This window comes from Neofelis nebulosa, chromosome 1 (assembly GCF_028018385.1).
Source record: "Neofelis nebulosa isolate mNeoNeb1 chromosome 1, mNeoNeb1.pri, whole genome shotgun sequence".
Classification (NCBI taxonomy): Eukaryota; Metazoa; Chordata; class Mammalia; order Carnivora; family Felidae; genus Neofelis; species Neofelis nebulosa.
In genome coordinates, this window is record NC_080782.1 from 96,145,625 (window position 1) to 96,168,391 (window position 22,767).

At 43.9% G+C, this 22,767-nt stretch overlaps 1 protein-coding gene across 1 annotated transcript in view; it reads right to left on the reverse strand.

Annotated features, from left to right (window-relative positions):
* THBS4 (thrombospondin 4) overlaps window positions 1-22,767 on the reverse strand; it is a 45,016-nt gene that overhangs the window by 6,068 nt on the left and 16,181 nt on the right. The window contains exons 3-15 of the mRNA XM_058728616.1: window positions 21,159-21,406; window positions 16,318-16,426; window positions 15,854-15,936; window positions 15,474-15,525; window positions 15,048-15,259; window positions 13,431-13,568; window positions 10,931-10,999; window positions 8,845-8,997; window positions 5,830-5,934; window positions 5,163-5,270; window positions 4,749-4,908; window positions 3,282-3,400; window positions 2,347-2,399 (exon numbers count right to left, since the gene is read on the reverse strand). Coding sequence (XP_058584599.1) covers window positions 2,347-2,399; window positions 3,282-3,400; window positions 4,749-4,908; window positions 5,163-5,270; window positions 5,830-5,934; window positions 8,845-8,997; window positions 10,931-10,999; window positions 13,431-13,568; window positions 15,048-15,259; window positions 15,474-15,525; window positions 15,854-15,936; window positions 16,318-16,426; window positions 21,159-21,406 — 1,609 coding nt within the window. The remainder of the gene's footprint in view (window positions 1-2,346; window positions 2,400-3,281; window positions 3,401-4,748; window positions 4,909-5,162; window positions 5,271-5,829; window positions 5,935-8,844; window positions 8,998-10,930; window positions 11,000-13,430; window positions 13,569-15,047; window positions 15,260-15,473; window positions 15,526-15,853; window positions 15,937-16,317; window positions 16,427-21,158; window positions 21,407-22,767) is intronic.

A 22,767-nucleotide genomic window follows, 5' to 3' on the forward strand; every position in this document is an offset into this window, starting at 1 on the left:
TCCACTTCCTCATCTTGTTGAAACAAGCACATCATATCCTACTCAAGAAGATAAAGGTTGATTTCTGGTTTTGTGACCAGATGTTCCTATCAGTCCCTGGGGACTGTGATCACCTCCCCACACCCCGCCACCTCCAGCTGAGACTGTGCAAAGGGAACAAAGTGAGGGGCAGTGAAGCCAGGCTCAGCCACTTACTAGCATGCAGCCCCAGGTGTGATACTTGACCCCTCTGTGGCTCAGTGTCCACATCTGTAAAATGGGAGTAACAGAGCCTACCTCATTGCGTTGTTATGAAGATTAAATGCTTCTGTGATTAGAATTTTGCATATTGCAATTTAATCTATGACAGAGTACTTGTATGTGCTGGCTCCTAGGAAGCCCTCCAGTGTTTTCCATTCCTCTTCACAATCCCTGGCCAGCAGACCCAAGAAGGATCATATGTGCATGCCTCAGGAAGAATGGCAGAGAGGAGGGGGTGGCCCCTGCCTGAGAGGCAAGCATGGAGGCTGGGCTCAGTCCTGCTCTAAAGCACTTCTCAGAACCCTCATTCTCAACCTGACATTTCTTTTTTCCAGGCCTTAGAGCCACTCGAGGAGGAGACTGCCCTGTCCCCAGAGTTTTTTTCCCCGTGTTGATGGAGGCCCTCTTTGGCTACTCTGTATCAGAGCAGATGTCCCTTTCACCTCATTCTACCCATGGCCTATCCCAGACAGGGGAGGGAAGCCAGACACCAGCCTATGCCCTCCAGGCCACATGTCCCAGATGGGTCCCAGAGAAAATGAGGCCAACCTGGGCAAGTAGAAGATGACATGGCTCAAACAGCGGAATTCCTGTGCCTGTAGCAGGGCTGACTTTTAAATCCTAAGATCGAGCCGTTTCCATCAGCAGCCATTCTATACGGCCTTGCACATTTTTATGCAAAAACAAGCAGTTCCTGTCCTCCTCCCAAAGGTTCAAGTTTATGGGAATTAGAATGTAGCAGAATGAGTCATTTATTTTAGGCAAATATCTACAGGGTGACAGGATAGGATATTTTAGAGATTCCGTAGATGGCCGTCGGTGCAAGACCACCTGCACCAAGGAACATTCTTGATGTCCATCCCTTAGGGAAGGTTCCACTTAGAAATGGAGACCTTCTAGGGCAGACTCTGTGGCCCTCTCCTCGTGTGGTGGTAACAATAACACAGCCACTGTTTGGTGCAGGTCACCTGTGGACCAGCACTCTGCCAGCAGCGTTACCTACTTTAGCTTTTATTCTTACAGAACCTGCAAGGTGCATTTAATTCTACTTTGCAGATGAAGAAACTGAGACTGCATTGAGAAGTAGGATTAAGTGCACTTGGCTGACACATACTTTGCAGCAAGGACACTGAGCACAAGGACAGAAATGGGACTTTATGGCAGCTGTCCTTGCACAAGGTTGGGCTCAAGAACCACTGGGGATAGGGCCACCTCCCAGGGGTTGAGAAGGGAGGCCCTGCTTTGCCTTCCAGGGTCCTTTCCCTCTCTCATCCCTGTCCTGCCGCCCCAACAAGCATCCCTGATGGAGATGAAAGGGGACAGAGCCTGGGACCACAGGCGCCTCCAGGGCAGAGATACACTTGTCTTTGTTCTTGCTAATGTTGCTACAGCATCTGATCCAGCCCTGTGTCTTAATATAGGACTACATCATGTGGGGCTAGACGGGTTGACAAAACTCATTTGCACAGGACAATACCACCAATAAAGGGACACAACACGAAAAAATTCCAAGGACAATGAAATAACAGTGATCTCTCAGCAAACTGACAGTTTCCTATTTTGGGATGATGGTGAAGCTTCCCTGAGCTGAAAGACTATAATAATAAAAGAGCTCATACCTACTGAGTGCTAGCTATGTAAGGGAAGCTGTGATGTGCACTCTTCGTAAATTAACTCCATCTTCACAACAGACCTGGCTACGTGCCATTGTCGTCCCCATTTTTCAGATGAGAAAACTGAGGCACAGAGATTTGATGACCTACTTAAGGCTAGGTAGTTTGTAAGTGAAGGGGTTGGGATTTATCTAGCTGTGTATCATCCAGAGCCCGGGTCTGAAGCATGATGCTCTACTGCCTCTCCTGTGCTAGAATCTCACTTGCTGGAGTGCCTCGTGGCCCCTCCTGACACCGTCACCTGGCTATAGAGAACTTTCAAGGAAGTGCGGTGACCCTGGCCAGAGGCAGGGCTATTTTCCCACCAGTAGCTCAATCTCTCTCAATGTATTCAGAGAGATCCCAAAGCAAGGTAGCAGCAGAAAGCTCCGAAAGCTAAAATTCCCTCTAAATTTTTCATCGGGCCTTAATGCAACTGAGAAATGTGCCCTACCTGTCCTGATTGGTGTCACAGGAGTCCCCAACCAGGTCGTTATCCACATCAGACTGCAAAGAGAACAGAGCATGTAATTATTTATCCCTGGGCCTTCATGCACAGAACGTTCCAGAGAAGGCAGATCTGGCCCCTCACCACTGCATCTCAGGAAGTCTCTCTGGAATTGGGTTGGTGCAGAACTGCAAAAGGACAGCACCATATTGGTGTAGGCACAATGCTGAATTGTCAAAAAAGCCTTCCAAAATATCAAGCCACATGGCTGGGCTGCCTACACACCAGATGAGCTGATTGGAAAGGGCGCCGGGGCAGGATGGTGGCAGGTGGAGACGTGGAACTCTGGCACGGGTCTGAGGAGAGCCAGCCAAAGGCATGGGGACAAGGCAAACTGATTTGGCTTTGCTTCTGCATGTTGGAATTAAGCCAGAATGGGAGTGAGTCACAGAGGGCAACAATGACGCCCCTCTCTCAGGGCTTTAAAAATACATGACACATCATACCCAATTATCCAGACAGGAAGCGAGAAGGGAAACAACACGGCGCTAACTGAACTTCATCTGAAATGTCCAGACATAGGCTGTATAGGGGCTTGGGGACTAAAAGGGCACAGGCTCCCAAAGGTTAGTTTCCATGCTACATTTTCCTTCCAGCAAAAAGACTTGTTTTGGGCATCATTAAATTCCTACTACTAAGGCACTCTACGTAGGCACTCTACAGCCCATGAGATTAGCCCAGAGGGCCTTAGGTCTCGTGAAGCGTTCTTCCTACCACCTCCAGACCTAAGGTGTGCAATTCTACCATGTCTGCTCTGGTAGGTAAGTGCAACAGCAAGGAGCTGAGCCAGTGTGCTCTGCTGTTTTTCTAGGCACCGGTCTTAAAGAATCTTCACATAGGGGAGCTCAGCCTAGAGTATGAGGCCCTCAAACGCTCCTCACCTGGTTAGGGTTACTGACATCAGGACAACTGTCACAGGCATCCCCCACGCCATCACCATCCCTGTCCCGTTGGTCACGATTGGGAACTTTTGGGCAGTTGTCCAGAATGTTTTTTATTCCTACAAGAAAGGAATGGTTCCCTGAGTCAGGTGAACACACAGATCTAGAAGACAGGCTTCAGGGTGCTAAGAGATCAAGCCTCTACCCAGGCCTGGGGTGAGTGACTTCTGTTGAGCTGTCCTCCAAGAGCCACTACCTTTCTCAGCACTTATCTGGATGTACCCTCAAAGGATGGATTCTGGGAGACTTAAAAATGAACAGCGATCTGAGGCATTTCTCCATGCAGTTAGAAGTTGTGCAAGATGTCAAGGACTATCATGTAACCAGACGAAAAGGTCATGAGGGCTAGGTGGGCCAGCCCTGGAGAGGGAGGACCTTGTGGCAATGTGAATAAAGACTGGGACCCAAGGGCTGGGCCCACCGTGCCCCCCCTCTTCCCAACTGTTGTCTATGTCCTGTCATGCAAGCAGCCTGTAATCACTCATGGTGGGAGTGGTATTTATAGCATAGAAACTGGCAAATGCTACATCTTGGAGCTTTTTTTGGTTTGTTGAACTGGTTTACCAGCATACCACTGGATCTGATCATCAGTAGGGCTTGCAGAGGATGAGGTCATGTTTTAGGGAGGTGTGGATATTCTGGAGCGGTGTGTGTCTGTGTGTGTGTGTGTGTGTGTGTGTGTGGTGGGTGAGTAGGTGGAGGGCCGGGAGTGTATTTCTAAAGATTTTCCTTCAAGGCCCTTGTGATGTGAAATATTTTTCAAAAACTATCACATCCAGCCTATACTTTGATGATAGTCATCTATATGCTATGGAAGCTACACAGAAACAAATGTTCTGCCTCCCATCCTGAGAGGCTCCAGAGCTCAAACTGTGCTCTGGGGGTTGCCATTCACACAGCCCACACTAGAAGGCCTCTTCAGTGGAGCCTAGAGCTGGCCCACTCCTGCCTCCACACTCTTCCCAGAATAGGCAGGGGAAGGGCCCGTCTTCCGGGAGATGCCTGATTCTCCGCAGGAGGAGCCAGACCCAGAATCTGTAGTTTGTGACCCTGCTCAAGGCCCTCTCATGCAATTCTCTGCTCCCAGGAATCTCACAGGTGGGAAGTGGGGGTGGGGGAGATCTACTCTTTCTAGGAAGACACATGGCCTGCAAATACGCTGCTCGAAGTAATCCCCACAAAGTTTCTGGCAAAGATGTAGAATTCCAGAAACACCCAGGGTTATTAAATAGAGGAGTGGGCTATGGAGTCTCCTTCCATAGAAAGAGGCGGGCCAGACACAAGCTGCAGGAAACCACTCCATGTGGGAGGCCTTCTGAGTTAGCAATGCTATTTCTGCTCCTAACAGAGAACAAGGGCAAAAGGACACACGAGTCCCACATAAAAGACAAAGCAAGACAAGCCCACCATCTCCATCCATGTCATCATCACAGGCGTCTCCTTTTCCATCTCCATCAGTGTCTTTCTGGTCATTATTCAGGACATTCCGGCAGTTGTCACAGGCGTCCCCAAAGATATCTTTGTCACTGTTCCTTTGGTCCACATTGTGAGTCAGGACACAGTTATCCTAACGGATCAGAAGACCATTTAATCAGACTTTACTGAATCCCTCCAAGGTCTCCGGTCCTGCAGTGGATGCCAGCCAGCCCCACCCCATTGTCATGCGCTGTCAGAACTCAGGAGAAGAGAGCCGCGATGCCAGGGGATCACAGGCATGGCAACTACCATGGGGAATGACTAATACAAATAGGGGACTTCGCAGGCTTTCTTCTGCATCCCTGGTATGTGGCAATTCATGCGCCCGGCTGGCAGAGCAAGTACCTGCTCATTCAGGATCCCGTCTCCGTCAGCGTCGTCGTCACAAGCATCTCCTATGCCATCTCTGTCTGCATCTTCTTGGCCAGAATTTGGCACATACTTGCAATTATCCTAAGGAGAAGAAACAAGAGCTCAGAGAAACATCTGCATCTGACTTTTTTTTCAGCTTTATTGATGTATACCTGGCAAAATTCTAATATATTTGAAGTGTACACTGTGATTATTTAATATACCTTTATGTTGTGAAAGGATTCCCACCATTGAGTTAACACATCCAACATCTCACTGGCTCTTTGTGTGTGGGTGAGAACATTTAAGTTCTATCCTTTTAGCCAACTGCAGTTAGACAATACAGGGTTAACAACTATAGTCACCGTGTTATACATTAGATCCTCAGGTTTATTCTTCTTATCCCTTCGTATCCCGTCTGTACCCTTTTACCAACCTCTCCGTATTTCCCCACCCCCATCTACATCTGTCTTAGGTCAGAAATGATTTCTAACCTCAAGACTGACTGTAGCCGCCTGACTTTCCTGTTGATGGCTGTTTGGCTATGTTTGACATGCAGCTACTTTCAAAATGCAGTTTTAAATGGAACCCTCCCCCATATAAGCTCTGGCTCTGGACAGCCCACAGCAAATGTGGTGTTTTTCTTGTGTGCCCTCCTTACCTTCTTGCAGTTCCTGGCAGAGCACGGCAGTTCTTCGTCGGGGTAACTGTCAATGTCCACATCCTTTCCGCAGATATAGCCATCGCCAGCCCAACCAATGCCACACTGTGAAGGGAAAGCGCAGGAGAAGTTCGGGAAGCCAAGCCTGGGAGGAGGCAGGTGGCTGACAAGGGCCTCAGCTCTGACCCTGTGAATCCCTGCTAATCATATGTGCTTCCCCAGAGGGAGGGCCCAGAGCTACACCGCCTTGTTGGGTAGGATTTTAAAACTATTATTTTTTGAATAGTCTTACGAATCAAAAGGTACAAAGGGAGATAGAACCAAGACTCCTCCCCATTCCTATTTTTTTGGCTCAGGCCATCCATTATTATGTATACTTCCACAGATACAACATGCACAGACAAGCAAATACACGCATTCTTTTTCTTTTGACTTTTAACACAAATGACAGCACCTATATCCACTGTTCTGTACTTTATTTGGAGCTCTTTCCATATCACTCCATGTAGATCATGTCACTCTTTTTAGTGGTCACAGATATATCATACCCAAAGTGGTAGGCATGTGCCTTAATGAATTCAACCAGTCCTCTACTGATGGGTGTCTGGTTTTTAAAACATTTTTCTATTGCAAACAAGGCTACAACAGGTTACTCTAGTACATAGGTCATTCTGCACATGTACTGGTGTCTTAGTGTGGAATTCCTGGTTCAAAGGGTATTTGTAATTCAGAGTTACTATTAACCTGTTCTCCACATGATTATTCAATTTCCTCTCCCAGCAGAAACGAATGCATGTGGCTTTTGTGCCACTTCCCTTATCATTCTTGAACTGCAGTCATATCTCTGATTTTAACAGTCTTCTAAATCAATTTCCATCAAAAGAGTAACCTTCCAAGGTGCTTTACCTTTATTCATGCCCTTTAGCAGAAGAAGATTCCCACAGGTCCAGGGCTGGGCCTGTGTGTTCTCTCCACCCCTGGAAAAGTCTACCCAAGTACCCTGTCGTCACCAGCCCTCATTCATTGCCAGCATAAGAGGCGTCAATAGTTATTCTGTATCAGACCCTACACCCATTGTCTCCAATCCTTACAATGACACTGCAAGGTCATTGTTACCCCATTGTAGGTGAGACAACTAGGCTATTGAGCAAGGATCGCTGGCAAACCGAAGACAAAAGAAGTTATTCAGTAAGTGGTGCCCTGGGCATGAGGTAGGACTTGGGGGTCCAGCCCAGGAACAGGACAGGCACCTGCAGAGGGGGAAGGCAGAACAGAGGAATTAACAGTGAGGAAGAGGACCTGGAAAACGACAGGGAACCAGAAAGTCAGGGAGAGGACAGAGAGCCTGAGGAACAAAAGCAGGGTTTAGGGAAAAAGAACTTGACATGAATAAACATTAAATTTCCTGGCCTTGCTAATCAAAAGAAGGTGATTGAAGACCAGTGACTTCCTAAGCGGCAGCCTGCCTGTTCTCAATCATCCATGCTTTCCTTCTGCAACCAGGAATTTAGAAGGCAGGAGGCCAAAGACACCCCTCCTGTAAGTGCCCCTATTTCCGTGCAGTTGCTTCAGCGGGCCTTCAGAAGGCCTGGAAAGCTTGGCCATGGGGTATGGTCCTTGACTCATTTTAATGAAAGAAAAAATTTCCTCTAGGAACAAATACATTTTTAATGAGCCATTTTCTGGCAGATTAAATTATTTTAGTAGTCACACCAAGTGTATTAATCCTTTACCATCTGTCGTCGTGCCTTATTACAAATTCAAAAACATATTAAGAGCTCCATCACCCACCATCCCAGGGAAGTCATTAATTTGTTCACAGAAAATTAGGATTTAAACACAGATTTACACTCGCCTCTCAATGGTAATAAACATGCCCAGCCAACAGGAATTAGGCAAGTTGTGGGGTTTTTCCCTCTGACCCAGCTTGCTCCTTTGTCAGGACCTTGTTACAGACTATCTGTGCTGCCAGAGAGAATGCGTGTTATTACATTTCTTCAACTTCATTCTGATTCTTCTCCTTTCCAATATTTGAAAAGCGATATGCTCCCAGTAGAAAATTTTGTGAGAATAATGATAAAGAAGCCTAAGTTCAAGGTATAGACAAGAGAGAAAGCGTCTCCCAGAATCCATCCTGCAGCTCAGGAGTGACCGTCGTGAACCTGGGAGTCCCACAGTCTGAAGGGCCACCTGCCATGGGCCTGACTTACTGGGAAGCAGCTGAAGTGGCTGACTTCTCAGTGTCTAGAAGCCCTGAGGACTCTGGAGCCTGGGATTTAGGAGTGGGTGTCAGAAAGGGCCTTCTTCTTCACCAAGGGCCCAGCATGCACCCACCTGGCCCGAGACCCACGTCAACTCTCTTGCCAGCCAGCTCCTCCCCAGATGGGCTCCAGGGTTGGGTAATGCATAGGGAGAAGAGTGGCCATCCGCTGAGCTATTCCTGAATCTGGGTGCAGGTGGAGACAGAAAAGTGCCCTCTGTCCCCTCGCGTTCACTGGCAGGAGACAGGAGGGTTCTCTGAGAGTTGCAACAGCCTACTGCTTCCCTCCAACCTGCTTCCTGGAGCATCAGGCCAGGTTCTAAGGACAGCTAGAAAGGATGGCAGTATGCTAAAACATTCCCTGAATAAATAGGGCGGTGGATGGGAGGGAGGGAAGGCGGCCCCTTCGCTTCTTGCCGCCCACTTCTTGGCCCTCCACAGAGGGTATCTACCACTCTGTGGGTAGATATCTACTCTGTGCTAGAGTGGAGGGAGGGCTCTACCACTGATGTGCCTGAGAGAATGGTGTTGACCCATGACTGACAGGGAGAGAAAAGGCACCTGATGTTCGATGGACTTCACATTGCTCTCCGCGAACTCAGCTGACCCTGTTACTATTAAATTCTGTGTTTATCTCAATTGAAATGTTTTCACTTCTGAGTACTTTTTACCTGGAAGCAAGGAGAAACTGGGGAGGGCTTGGTGTTTGAAATGGAAGAGGAAAAAAATCATTGAGCAGGTGACAGACAACTTACCACACATGTCACATCCCCTTGCCTCTCTTCAATGCACTGTGCATTCACACTGCAAGGATTCAGCTCAGGATTTCTGCAGCTCCTTTCAGTTTTGCATCCCCTTGTCTGATCACCAGTGTACCCCGGTTTGCAAGGCCCGCAGCGGTAAGATCCCTGCAAAGATCAGATGATGAGCTGGGGCTCAGAACTGTGAGCGAGGCGACTGCAGTTGTGTTTATTTTTGTAGGTACTCAGTGATGCCAAGATTTAGGGACACCCATGCCTGCCTCTCCGCCCATGTGTACATCTTGGAAGACTGTGCGAATGTTGAGGAAGACACCGCCAGCCTGGAAGCTGCAGCGAGCCACACGGACGTGAGGGAAGAGCGGGGAGGGCAGAAGAAGGCTAGAGTGAACCACTGTTACCAGGACTTGCCAGCTCTGCCGTGGAAGACAAAAGGGGAAGGGGCTGATGGTGCCAGTGAGGCCCTGGGAGGCAGAGAGCATTTATTCTCAGGACAAGGGAGACGGTTTGATTGAAAAGCATGTTAGGAAAAAACAAGGTTTTTTTTTTTAACTGTTCCTTTGGCTTTTTAAAAATGGAATGACAAAGAACAGTTGTACAGAGAAATGTCAATGGCCTTGCACGGAGAATTCTTGATGAGGTAGGCTCCGTGGAGAAGCCTGGCAAATGAGCTGTCAGCCCTGCTACAGCAGCCCTTCTACCGGCTGTGACTTTTTTTTAACAGCTTTACTGAGATGAAATTACATTTCATGAAAGACACCCATGTCACCTGTAGGGTTCAATGATTTCGGTCATTAACAACCTCTTACTGCCAACTCCAAAGGATGCTCTTCAGTGGTCTTCCTCGATCTACTGGCCTTACCGGATTGCTCCATTTGGTCGGTTCTCTCCTTTTCTTGGCTCTTGTTCTTTTTCCTTGGCCCATTTTTCAGGTTCTCCGGAGTTCTACTTGCTAGATGGTTCCACCATCTAGTTTTCTTCCCCCAGGGTGACTTTAGTTATTACCTTTATGTCAGTGTCTCCCAAATCTCTATCTGCAGACTCACTGATAAGGGACTGGTGAAAAGCTAAGAAGCAACAATCCCTATATATTCCTAGGTAGCCGAGTATGTGGATAGGAACACAGACTGCAGCTGGAAGTCTTAGGAGAGGTGTGGTCTTGGCCCAGTTACTTTTCTGGAGTTGTTTCTTCAACTGTCAAACGGGAATAATAGTGCCTAGTGACATGGTTGTTGTGAGGACTAAAATAAGGGGCTTGATATTTATAAGATGTTTTTAAATTAAAAAAAATGTTTATTTTTCAGAGAGAGAGAGAGAGTGCAACAGAGCACAAGTGGAGGAGGGAGAGAGAGAGAGACACCCACAGAAATCCGAAACAGGCTCCGGGCTCTGAGCTGTCAGCACAGAGCCTGATGGCAGGGCTCGAACTCACAAGCTGTGAGGTCATGACCTGAGCCGAAGTCGGACCCTTAACCAACTGAGCCACCCAGGCGCCCCTATAAAATGTTTTTACATACAAGCAAACTAGAGTAATTTTCCTAGAGACAAAGTTTGAAGCAGTCACAAATGGAATCAGCAGGTCTCTTGATGGTTACTGGGCCACACCTCTATCTCGGAATCAGTTGACAAGAACTTTCAGAAATAAAACCATATCTAAATATATACACTTTAGACCTCTTAAGAGCTAAGCATTTTAATACGAATGACTTTTGGAGAGATTTATAAAAATAATGAATACTATTTGGGGATTGTGTCATCACCAATAAAATGTATATTCTGAACTGTATAAACTAAGAAGTTCTTCATATTTTTAAAATAAAATATTTTAAAAATATATTCTAAAAGCCCAACATTGCAACTATGATTAAAATACAGCAGTTAGAAAATTATTCTCATATAAAAATTACTTATAAAATTACTCTCACATGAAAGACTATTTTTCAACATAAACTTTTATCTTCATTTGCCAACCAAATATGTTGTACCCACCTGTTCTATGTGTGTTTGGGGTTATGATTTATAAACATATGATTGTCTCAACAACTGGTCTGCTTTGATAACATCATCCATGAAAAATACTTACCAGAGTGTTAATACAGATAGAGTTGAGAACACACGCTCCGTTTTGACACTCATCAATGTCAGTGCAGACCTAGTACAGGAAAGTTTAAAGACATACTCCATTTAAGCAGAAGTGCAAATAAATTTTGCTTTGATATCTTTGGGTGAAGACATGGGATTTCAGGTAAAATGATAACAGGAGCGTCGCTTTAGCCACCTCCCTGTGTTTGTACCAATCTGTACTTGACCTAATTTCAAGTGATAGTTGCCGCCTTGGGATTTAAGGTTGTTCAGAAAACACAACTGGTATGATTCATCTGTTCCTGCAAACTTTTTACTCAGGAAAGGACTTCTATATCCTGTTTGGTACTAGATGTACTTCTGTATGAGGATTCCTAGCTTTCTTCAATTCTGGAAAATTCTCAGCTTCCCTCTGCTCCTACTCTTTCAATTCTTTCTTTGGAACTACCAATATAAGCCAATATTGGACTTTCTCATTAATTTCTCCTTTTGACTCTTAACCTCTTGTTCATATTTTCACATATCTTTATTTTTCTGTGCTGCATCCTGGATGATTTCCTTAGATGCACCTTCCATTCTATATATTCTCTGCTAGCTGTCTTGCCCACCTAATTGAGTTTTTAATGTCATTGATTACATTTTTCACTGAGTAAGTTTAACCTGTTTTTCAAGGTTGCCTTTTATTTTTCACACTGCCCTATTTTTTTTTTCTTTTTAATTTTTTTTAACGTTTATTTATTTTTGAGACAGAGAGAGACAGAGCATGAACAGGGGAGGGGCAGAGAGAGAGGGAGACACAGAATCTGAAATGGGCTCCAGGCTCTGAGCTGTCAGCACAGAGCCCGACGCGGGGCTCGAACCCACGGACCGTGAGATCATGACCTGAGCTGAAGTTGGACGCTTAACCGACTGAGCCACCCTGGCGCCCCAACACTGCCCTATTTTTAAATTATGATATCTATTCCTTCCTTGGCCTCTTTATCCTTTTGAACTGTTTTATATTTATCATGTATCCTCAGGGTAGCTTAAATCACCATTCACATAAATCACCATTTTTGTTTATGAACAAAATGTTTATGAACAACATACCTTTAGCGCCCTGTTTTTGCATGTTCTACTGGCACTGGGTTTCAGAGTCTCTGGTATGACTTTGACATTAGCCAGGGCCCTAGGGATTTTACTGCACCAGGGCTAATTTTTATGTTAATTTTCTGGCTTGTATTTCCATGTGGTATTAGTAACATAGATTTGAAGCTCATAACGGTATACGGCACAAACCTGGAGCTCTGACTTGTTGTGGCAAATATTCCTTTTTGTCAACCATGTCCCAAAGATGACATGAAGTTTCCTTGTTGATTTTGGGGGCTAGTAGTTTTCTCATCTCCTTGTAATGCATGGGTAGGGTTCATGGCTTTATGAAGGCGTGGTAGGTCTTTCTAAAGGTCCAGGACTACGTCTGCTATACCTACACAGGTGCTAAAACCCCTGATTCCCACTCCTAGGACTGATACCCAGCTCCTACCTCCCATAAGCATTAACTTGTTAAGTTTTAGCAAGGTGGCTCCTTCTACTTCAGTTGAGTCTACCATATTACTGGAAATCCACTGGGCACTGCTTCTTACTCTCTCACACAAAGCACTGTCTATTTCATTTCGTCTATTTTCCTTGGTTTAGTCTTGGAGATTTTTGTCTTTAGAGGAGAGGATGAAAAACTTTGGGTCATTACTCTAATGGTTTCTTGTCACTCGTATATGTCCAGCTTGCCTCCTTTTTCTAGTCTTAAAAAATGATGCCCTCTAGAATCCCTTGATAGGCAGCTAGGAAATAATGAACCCTTGCCCTTCTTCATACCTAATAATTTCCCTAAGGTAGTAAAATATATTTATAGACCAACCACTTTTAAGGGCTGAAGACATCAAAAAGAATTTCACAGTCAGTCAGTTAAATAATGGCCAGGATATAGTAGAACATTTGGAAATAAATGGAGACTGTCACAAAGTGCTCAAGTGCTTTATGGCAGTTTATAGCTTATATAAGAAGAAGGGGGGTTTCCTCAGGGGATTATTTCTACTCTTGAAATCCTCTCATCTCTAAAACAGCTTCTTATCAGCAACAATGACTCTATAAAAGTGACCCAATTTTTCAAAGCTTTTATTTGCTTCCTTGATTCTCAAGTTATTCTGCAGGACAAAACGTTCAATGGCTAACAGAATAAGTCTGACATCATACCACATATTTAGTATTACCCCACTCATTGTTTTCCTAGTGATACTCTATTATCCTGATTTGATAGTTTCCTCCCTACTAGATATTATGAACATCTATACTCAGAAATGAGTTGGAAAACTTCCTTATTTTTCCTTTGTGCACCATGACATTCCACATGGCATTGGCTGTTCAAGGAGGTAAAGGGTTATAATTAAAGAGGTGGTAACAAACCCAAGGTTTTCTGTTGGTAATTAAGATAAAAAGTGAGTAGAAAGACCGTAACTTCAGCCCACCTGCTTGTTTGACTTGGCAAAACTGATCCCAACACCTTGCACCATGGGCCCTGTGAAGCCCATGGGGCACGCATCACATCTGAAGCCAGGAGCCAAGTTCACACAGCGCACACCTGGGTAGCAGGGATGGTATTTGCACTGGAAACAAAAAAACCCAAAGTCTTTAGCCACATGGAGAAAACACAAACTCTCATTCATCTATTTGTACATGCTTATCTACTTAACTGTCCATTTCTTGGTGACCAAGATGGTAAAAGGATATAAAGGCTTCTAATTTCATAGTTATAGATGGAATCTCAGACACACACAGTATAAGGCTGACTTCTAGTGGGCTTTGCTGTATTACAAATAACGGCATGGCCAAGTGGAAAAGGTCCTTAACGATAATCAGTCTACCTCCCAGTGTAAATTCTCTGATATTCTACCTTGTAATTTAAAACCACCATGGAAGGACAGTGTTCCTGGACTGCCTGTCAGGTGGCTATTAGATGAATCCAAATGCATTACTAAACCAAATTCTCAAATGAAAAAATCTCAAGAAGACAAGGCCAGGGTAGCTGTTGCTTTTTTCAACAAGATGTGATCTATTAGGGTCTGTGCCTGCCTTCATGCCCTATAGAGTCCACGGATGTTCCAAGGCTCTTGGTAGTCTAGGAGATTGGTTCTGATTTTTTTTTTTTAACCGCTTCAACTAATGTAAAAAACATGACCACTTCCTGCCCTTTCAAAAGGAGGAAAATTCCAGCTCACAGATAAAAACCAGATGCAGTTCTGTGAAACATGTACAGACGTCTCTCCAAGTGAGGGATTACTACAGACCATCTTAATTGCTTACTACCTGGGAAAGTAATCAGCTGAGTGCTACCACGAGCCTGAAGGAGCTGTGTGTGTGTTTGTGTGTGTGCACACACACCTAACCTCTTTGCAGGCACCGTTCTTTCTCCTTCTAGTCCTCCTCTGGCTTGGTGGGAGGGGAAAGGCATATTCTGGTGGCGGCCTTGCTACCTACTGTGAACACTGCTTTGGGACTGGACTAAAGACTGGCTAACCACAGTCTTGAAACAATCTCCTTTAGAGGCTTTTGCAAGCCGGCCAAACAGCCTGTGTTTGCTGTATGTCCTTCTGGCTCCATCCCTCAACACTTTTGGTTACTCACAGGTTATAGGATCTCCTCAACAGGCTTTGCTGGTCTGAGATTCCCCTCTGCACATGTAACCTGAAGAAGTTAGTTGCGACCCCTGAAATATACCCTCACACAGATATTCCCCCTCCCGTGTTTGCAGAAGTGTAGGAAAATCCAAAGTGTAACACTGACTGCATGAGAGAAATAATCGGTGCTGGGGTACAAATCTCAGCATTATAGTGACATGGCCCAGCAGAACAGCCGGGAACACAGAGAGGAGTTATTACAAACAGAGCCACAATCAGGTGTCATGCCTCCTTCATCCCGCTGCTCATGGTCTTGTGCTCGCTAAGGATTCACGAGGGAGAGTATTTATGTCACCTGGAGAACAGCCCATGTCATCCCAGCATCATCAACCTGGCTTCCTTTTCCATAAGCTGTAGGGTGTACAAGATACTTAGGGAGCCCCTGTCCCGGGGAGGCTGAACTTTTACCTCATCAATATCAGAACAGGTGATCCCATTTCCTGTGTAGCCCTCGGGGCAGGGCCCACACTGAAAGCCATCTCTGGTGTCAGTACATCGGACGCCGCGGAAACAGGAGTTAGAATCACAGCGGCGCACTGGGGGTGTCGAGGATGTCGTGGGCGCTGGGGATGCAGGGGGCACCAGCGTGTTTGGGGTTGGAGACTGAAAGCTCAGTGGACCTAGAGGAAAACCAATAATCCGCAGACTTTTTGACCACCAGAAAAACGTAGCTGATTCAAAATGCTATTTGATTTTCCAATGAACTTCCCTTCCCTCCAACTCTGTGCCAAACCTCCAGAAACCATAGTCGGTGTAGCCTCACTCCATGGCCCTTCATCAGTCCTCACCTGCTCGTCCAACTCAGGATGAAGCAGTTACTAGAACAACACTTACCGCAAGCCTGGCACTCAGCTATGGTATTTCGCAAAAATGATGTTTCCTTGACCTTTAGAAATGGGAAGGGAAAAACAGGATGGAAAAGGAGTATCTGATATAGAATCCAGGAATGAAAGAATCCATGTGTAGCAATCTAGTAAACACTTCTTAAAGTAGTGCTAATGTAGCCTTTGATGGCTCCAAGGAGAGCCATCACATACCTGTCCCCCACTTCCAGAGCCCTTCGAACAGACCTCCGGGGTAGTGGGCCGCACGGGGCCACCTGAGGTCTGCCTCCAGGTCCATCTCCCTGCCCCTGCTGCCTCAGCAGCTCCACTAGCTCGTATGATGAGCTTCTTTGACAGGACTAGGGATTTTCGATGCTGTGGCCTTGTTACCTGCTGTCTCAGAAGATCCTTCACCTCTCCCAGGAGCTGGTTGAGTTGGGTCATTTGCCCCAAGAACTGCCGATTAAAGTCTCCTAGCAATAGCAAAAGGCAAGGAGCATTCAGCCACTAACAGACATTTCTACCATGGCTCAAAAGCAAATGGTTTCCCAGAGAATCATCATGACAAAAACCCGAGGAGAGGAATTTAACTTGGGGTAATTCATCTAATTCACCTAAAAAAAAAATGATAATGATGCCATTGGCTGTTAGCCCAAATTCATGAGTTATAAAAATAAAAGCACAATGGAAATATTTCTTGTCCCGCTCTTTAGCACAAGAGCCTGATTTCTGTAGACACATCCTGTACCTGTGCTCTACTGAAGTTCACCTTTCAGTGATGGGAGCCAGCCCACTTGGGGGCTCAGGGTTTATCTGTACTGATGAAGGTGTGCAAATTGCCCAAGAGCCCATACCTGTGCTTGTGGTGGCTAGTGGCTCACTCTGCTGTAGGAAGCAGTCTTGCAGGCTGGCCACCTGGAACAGTGAGCCCCTCACCACCAGCTTCAGCTCTTCCAAGGAATCCTGGAAGAAATCACATTCATACCACACATTGCTGACACTGTTAAAAAAACCAATGTGCTTGCATACTCACATAATTTTCATAACAGAGTAAGTAGCCCTGTATACTTAGACTCTGACAGCTTGCATAATTTTGTGGGTTTGATTTTTCCTAAAACCTGCCAGCCCTATCCTTCTGACTGAAGCAAATATGGAAGTAGCCAATAACCTAGGAAAATGCTGGCATCCAACTTGGCCTGAGGGTTCATCAAGGTGTCTCCGAGCAGAGGAAAGGCTTTTGCTTTCATGGTAAACAAGCTATTTTGTGGCAGACACCTCTTAAGAATTGTCTGGAATTTAGTTATGGAGTTTAGACTGTAATAAATAAGACACTGATCTCAATTTTAAACGCTGTTGTTTTTAGGATGTCTCAGCTCCAGGTTTTAGCAAAGACCCTGATTTCCTTGGGCTAGGAGAATGAATAAACAGTATACTCTCTGATTATCAGGTAGTTGGAATCATACTTTCACATTATTGGTTGATATCAATCATTCTAGTCACAAAGTCAATTTCCTCACCTCTTTATTTTATAATTTTTAATCTACTCATTATTGTATACTTGTGAAAGAAAAAGTTTATGTTAACTGCCAGTGTAAAGTTATCATCCTTATTTTATTATTATTTTTTAAATTTACATCCAAATTAGTTAGCATATAGTGCAATAATGATTTCAGGAGTAGATTCCTTAATGCCCCTTGGCCATTTAGCCCACCCCCCTCCCACAACCCCTCCTGTAACCCTCAGTTTGTTCTCCATATTTATGAGTCTCTTCTGTTTTGTCCCCCTCCCTGTTTTTATATTATTTTTGTTTCCCTTCCCTTATGTTCATCTGTTTTGTCTCTTTAAGTCCTCATATGAGTGAAGTCATATGATATTTGTCTTTCTCTAATTTCACTTAGCATAATACCCTCCAGTTCCATCCACGTAGTTGCAAATGGCAAGATTTCATTCTTTTTGATTGCTGAGTAATACTCTATTGTATATATATATCACATCTTCTTTATCCATTCATCATCGATGGACATTTGGGCTCTTTCCATACTTTGGCTATTGTTGATAGTGCTGCTATAAACATGGGGGTGTATGTGTCCCTTCGAAACAGCACACCTGTATCCCATGGATAAATGCTTAGTAGTGCAATTGCTGGGCCGTAGGGTCGTTCTATTTTTAGTCTTTTGAGGAACCTCCATACTGTTTTCCAGAGTGGCTGTACAAGCTTGCATTCCCATATCATCCTTATTTTAAAAATGAGGATGTTCTTCCAATGGAAAAAAGACAGTCTCTTTAACAAATGGTGCTGGGAGAACTGGACAGCAACATGCAGAAGGGTGAAACTAGACCACTTTCTCACACCATTCACAAAAATAAACTCAAAATGGATAAAGGACCTGAATGTGAGACAGGAAACCATCAACACCCTAGAGGAGAAAGCAGGAAAAGACCTCTCTGACCTCAGCCGTAGCAATCTCTTACTCGACACATCCCCAAAGGCAAGGGAATTAAAAGCAAAAGTGAATTACTGGGACCTTATGAAGATAAAAACCTTCTGCACAGCAAAGGAAACAACCAATAAAACTAAAAGGCAACCAACGGAATGGGAAAAGATATTTGCAAATGACATATCGGACAAAGGGCTAGTATCCAAAATCTATAAAGAGCTCACCAAACTCCACACCCGAAAAACAAATAACCCAGTGAAGAAATGGGCAGAAAACATGAATAGACACTTCTCTAAAGAAGACATCCGGATGGCCAACAGGCACATGAAAAGATGCTCAACGTCGCTCCTTATCAGGGAAATACAAATCAAAACCACACTCAGATATCACCTCACGCCAGTCAGAGTGGCCAAAATGAAGAAATCAGAGACTCTAGATGCTGGCAAGGATGTGGAGAAACGGGAACCCTCTTGCACTGTTGGTGGGAATGCAAATTGGTGCAGCCGCTCTAGAAAGCAGTGTGGAGGTTCCTCAGAAAATTAAAAATAGACCTACCCTATGACCCAGCAATAGCACTACTAGGAATTTACCCAAGGGATACAGGAGTACTGATGCATAGGGGCACCTGTACCCCAATGTTTATAGCAGCACTCTCAAAAATAGCCAAAGTATGGAAAGAGCCTAAATGTCCATCAACTGATGAATGGATAAAGAAATTGTGGTTTATATACACAATGGAGTACTACATGGCAATGAGAAAGAATGAAATATGGCCTTTTGTAGCAACGTGGATGGAACTGGAGAGTGTGATGCTAAGTGAAATAAGCCATACAGAGAAAGACAGATACCATATGGTTTCACTCTTATGTGGATCCTGAGAAACTTAACAGGAACCCATGGGGGAGGGGAAGGAAAACAAACAAACAAAAAAAGAGGTTAGAGTGGGAGAGAGCCAAAGCATAAGAGACTGTTAAAAACTGAGAACAAACTGAGGGTTGATGGGGGGTGGGAGGGAGGGGAGGGTGGGTGATGGGTATTGAGGAGGGCACCTTTTGGGATGAGCACTGGGTGTTGTATGGAAACCAATGTGACAATAAATTTCATATATTAAAAAAAAAATGAGGATGTTCATATGTGAAATTTAAGACACAAAACAGATGAACATATAGGAAGGTGGGAGAGAGCAGAGAGGAAAGCAAATCACAAGAGACTCTTAACAACAGAGAACTGAGGGTTGATGGAGGGAGGTGGGTGGTGGATGGGCTAGATGGACGATGGGTATTGAGGAGGGCACTTGCGATAATGAGCACTGGGTGATGTATGTAAGGGATGAATCACTGAATTCTACTCCTGAAACCAATACTGCACTGTATGTTGATTAAAATTTAAATTAAAAAATATGTAAGTAATAAAGAAATAAAACAAGGACACTAAGTATTTTCAGAGTAGTTCTGTTTTCTAATTTTGTTAAGTTAATACGCAACACATGCTATATAACAGATATTGTTTTGGACATCAGGCTATAAGCTCTATGGAGGCAGGGCCATGACTGTTTTGCCCACTATGCTTTCCTTAACGCCTAGAGTATGCCTATTTGTTAGCTGACTGAATAAATAAGAAGGTGACTATGAAGACAAAATACTGTAGTCTTTGATAGTCTAAGGATTTAGAACTTTTGGAAAAATTCCAATGAGTTTAGTTTCTGATGACCTTGACATGGCTGACTCCTGGCTTTTAGAAATTGACTTATTTAGTGGTACACACTAAATTCTGAAATGGTCAGTGACACAATTTGTGACTGTCATTCTGATTATTTGGGCTACTTTGGGGATTCAGAAATAAAGTTTTGCATATCTCTCTATTCACTATTTTTTTCTCTATATAAAAATCTATACTAAGACTATTTGTGTTTTTCTCTTTTTCTGCAAAAACAAAAGAACCCTTGCATTTTAGCTTTCTTGAAGTTTCTGCTTGAAAATGCTTCCTATTCTCCAAACACAAAATTCCAGTATCAGATTCATTGTTTTTATATTATTATGTAAAACTTCTCAGCATTCCTAGTTGTAATGGAAATTATTGCTTATACCCAGTCTCTTTGTACAAAGGGATCAGAGCAGCTTGTAACTGAAGCACATACAATAAAATAAAGTAGAAATGGAAATGTAGATTGAGACACAGAAGATAACATTATGGGCTGTAACAGATGAACACAGTTACTGATTTTGGCATTGACTTCTACATCAATGGAAGGTAAAATTCAAGAACTATGACCAGTTATAATAAATGGGAAGGACAAAGAATGCTAGTTCTTTATAGGAAACACATTATTTCCTGGCACAAAAATTTAAAAGCAATATATGTGGCAATTTCTAGGGGAGGTGCCATGATATAATAAAAAATACCATCAACATATCATAAAACAGAAAAGGGGTGAAGAGACTTTTAAGGCCTCATGGAACTAAGTTGACAGTAAGGTCTTTTTTGCTAGGATTGCTCTAATATGACACATGAAAAATGTTGTTCCTAGTGCTTGGAGTTTCCAATCATTCTTTTTCGCTTTCATTAAAAACAGTAAAATTATAGAAAAATTTAAAATAGATCATCCTATTGCTCTAAGATTTTGTTTTTGTTTTACATAATCTCTAGGCCCAATGTGGAGGTCAAACTCAGGAACCCACAATCAAGAGCTGCATGTTCTACCAACCGAGCCAGTCAGGGGCCCCTCTAAGATTGTTCTTTAAATTTTTGCTTTTCCTTTCCAACTTCAGAGGCTCTCAATTTTAGCTTCTGATTACAATCAGTATTATTATTATTATTTAAAAAAAATTTTTTTAAGGTTTATTTATTTTTGAGACAGAGAGAGACAGAGCATGAACAGGGGAGGAACAGAGAGAGAGGGAGACACAGAATCTGAAACAGGCTCCAGGCTCTGAGTTGTCAGCACAGAGCCCGACGCAGAGCTCGAACTCACGGACCGTGAGATCATGACCTGAGCCGAAGTTGGATGCTTAACCGACCAAGCCACCCAGGCACCCCTAGAATCAGTATTATTAAAAATACCTAGGCCTAGGCACCACCTCTACAGAATTTAATTCAATTTGCCTTGAGCCTAGGCCCTCTTTCAATAGGTTTTTAAGTTCTACAGGTAATGCTAATTATGCATCCAGAATGAGACCCACACATGACCTCAGCATACTCCTCTGCATTCACTGAGTCTGGGCTCTTTCCACTTTGGAGAATGGCTTATGGGTTTCTACCTGTGCCTTCCTCTGGAAGGTCCTTAATTCAATGGACTCAGGACTCTGGGAAGAGCCGGAAAAGGCTCTGGGGAGATTGTGAACAGAATCCACTTGGGTGCAATCCATGTAGAGCTCTACAGAGCCAGTCCCTCGCCGCAAGTTGGTGAGTCTCAGGAGGACCCTGTGCCGCCTGCCATCAGCCAGATGCAGGTTGTTGAAAACCACCAAATGAATCCTCCCATCGTTCTTCAGGTAACGGAGTACAGCTGGAACCAAGCACATACCAACCAAGGATGAGAAAAGGATGAGAAAGGGCAAGTCTCTGCTAAACAGCCTGTAGGTCACAAGGCTGGGTTACTAGAAAGAATGCAAGCAAGTTGGAACCATAAATATTCAACACATTGCGTGCCAGGCATTATTCTAGACACTTGTAACCCACTCTGTTGTTGAGGATGCTTTGTGCTCATGGAAAGACAGACACTAAGTAGCACATCTGAAAACAAACAATTTCAGACAGTGATAAGTACAATAAGCAAGCAGAATCCATCAAAAGTCAATTGAAATCCAAATAAGCTCCTGAACGCATAAATCCATTAATTCACCAATTCATTTATTAAGCACTACAATGGAGCTGGGTGCCGCCCGTAGTTGCTTTCAACACTTAATTTCTATTCACTGCAACCCTATCAAAGTGGAATAACTCCAGATGACAAAAGTGAACGTCAGGTAAGTGAAGGAACTTACACAAGGACACCTAAGTGGCAAGACTAGAATTTGAAACTGAGAGGAGAGCACCTTTTGGGATGAGCACTGGGTGTTGTATGGAAGCCAATTTGACAATAAATTTCATATATTGAAAAAAAAAAGTAAAAAAGAAAAAAAGAAACTGAGTGGTTTATTTCATGACTAAAGGAATGCGAACTATGGCTAGGCCTTTGTAAACATATATTGAATGGAGTATTATCTGTCATACTGTCCCTCTGCAACCCATCTTCAATTTAAGAATGCTCAGAAAACCTAAGGTATCCATGGTTGCAAAAGAAGGACTAAGAAGAAGATCTACTATCTTATTTTCTGTTTGATTTTTTCTTTTTTTATGTAGGTAGCTATCTATTCACATATATCCTTAAGCTCAAGCATTTCCACTTCTTGTTAAATAAAAATTCTTACAAACTTTAAGATTCTGGTTTTCTGTCTTGCTTTTTACTCCATTACTTTCTTGAATTTATTGAGCCCTGAGCTGAAATCTGTTCAGCTGAGCCTTTGGGAGTTAAAGCCCATCGGGTGAGGTTTGCTCTAAGGACCCAAGTTTGGTCTTGGGAGCAAACCGATTTGCTTCTAAGGGCTTAGTGAGTCGACCCAAGAACACCTCCAAATTCATCCATAGGTACCATTGCCAAACTACAGTTCGTTGCCAGAAATAATCATTTCAGGAATATGTAAGAAACATTTGGTACAACATATATGCATAAAAAGAGAGGGTGCACTAGCTACTTTAATTTTAATGTAATCATGAAATGGAATACTATGGAATAGGCGCACATTAAAAACACAGACAGAGTCCTGGTATTTTGTGGAGTGAGAAACGCGTTGAGTCACAGTATAATTTCGTTCAGAAAAAAATATA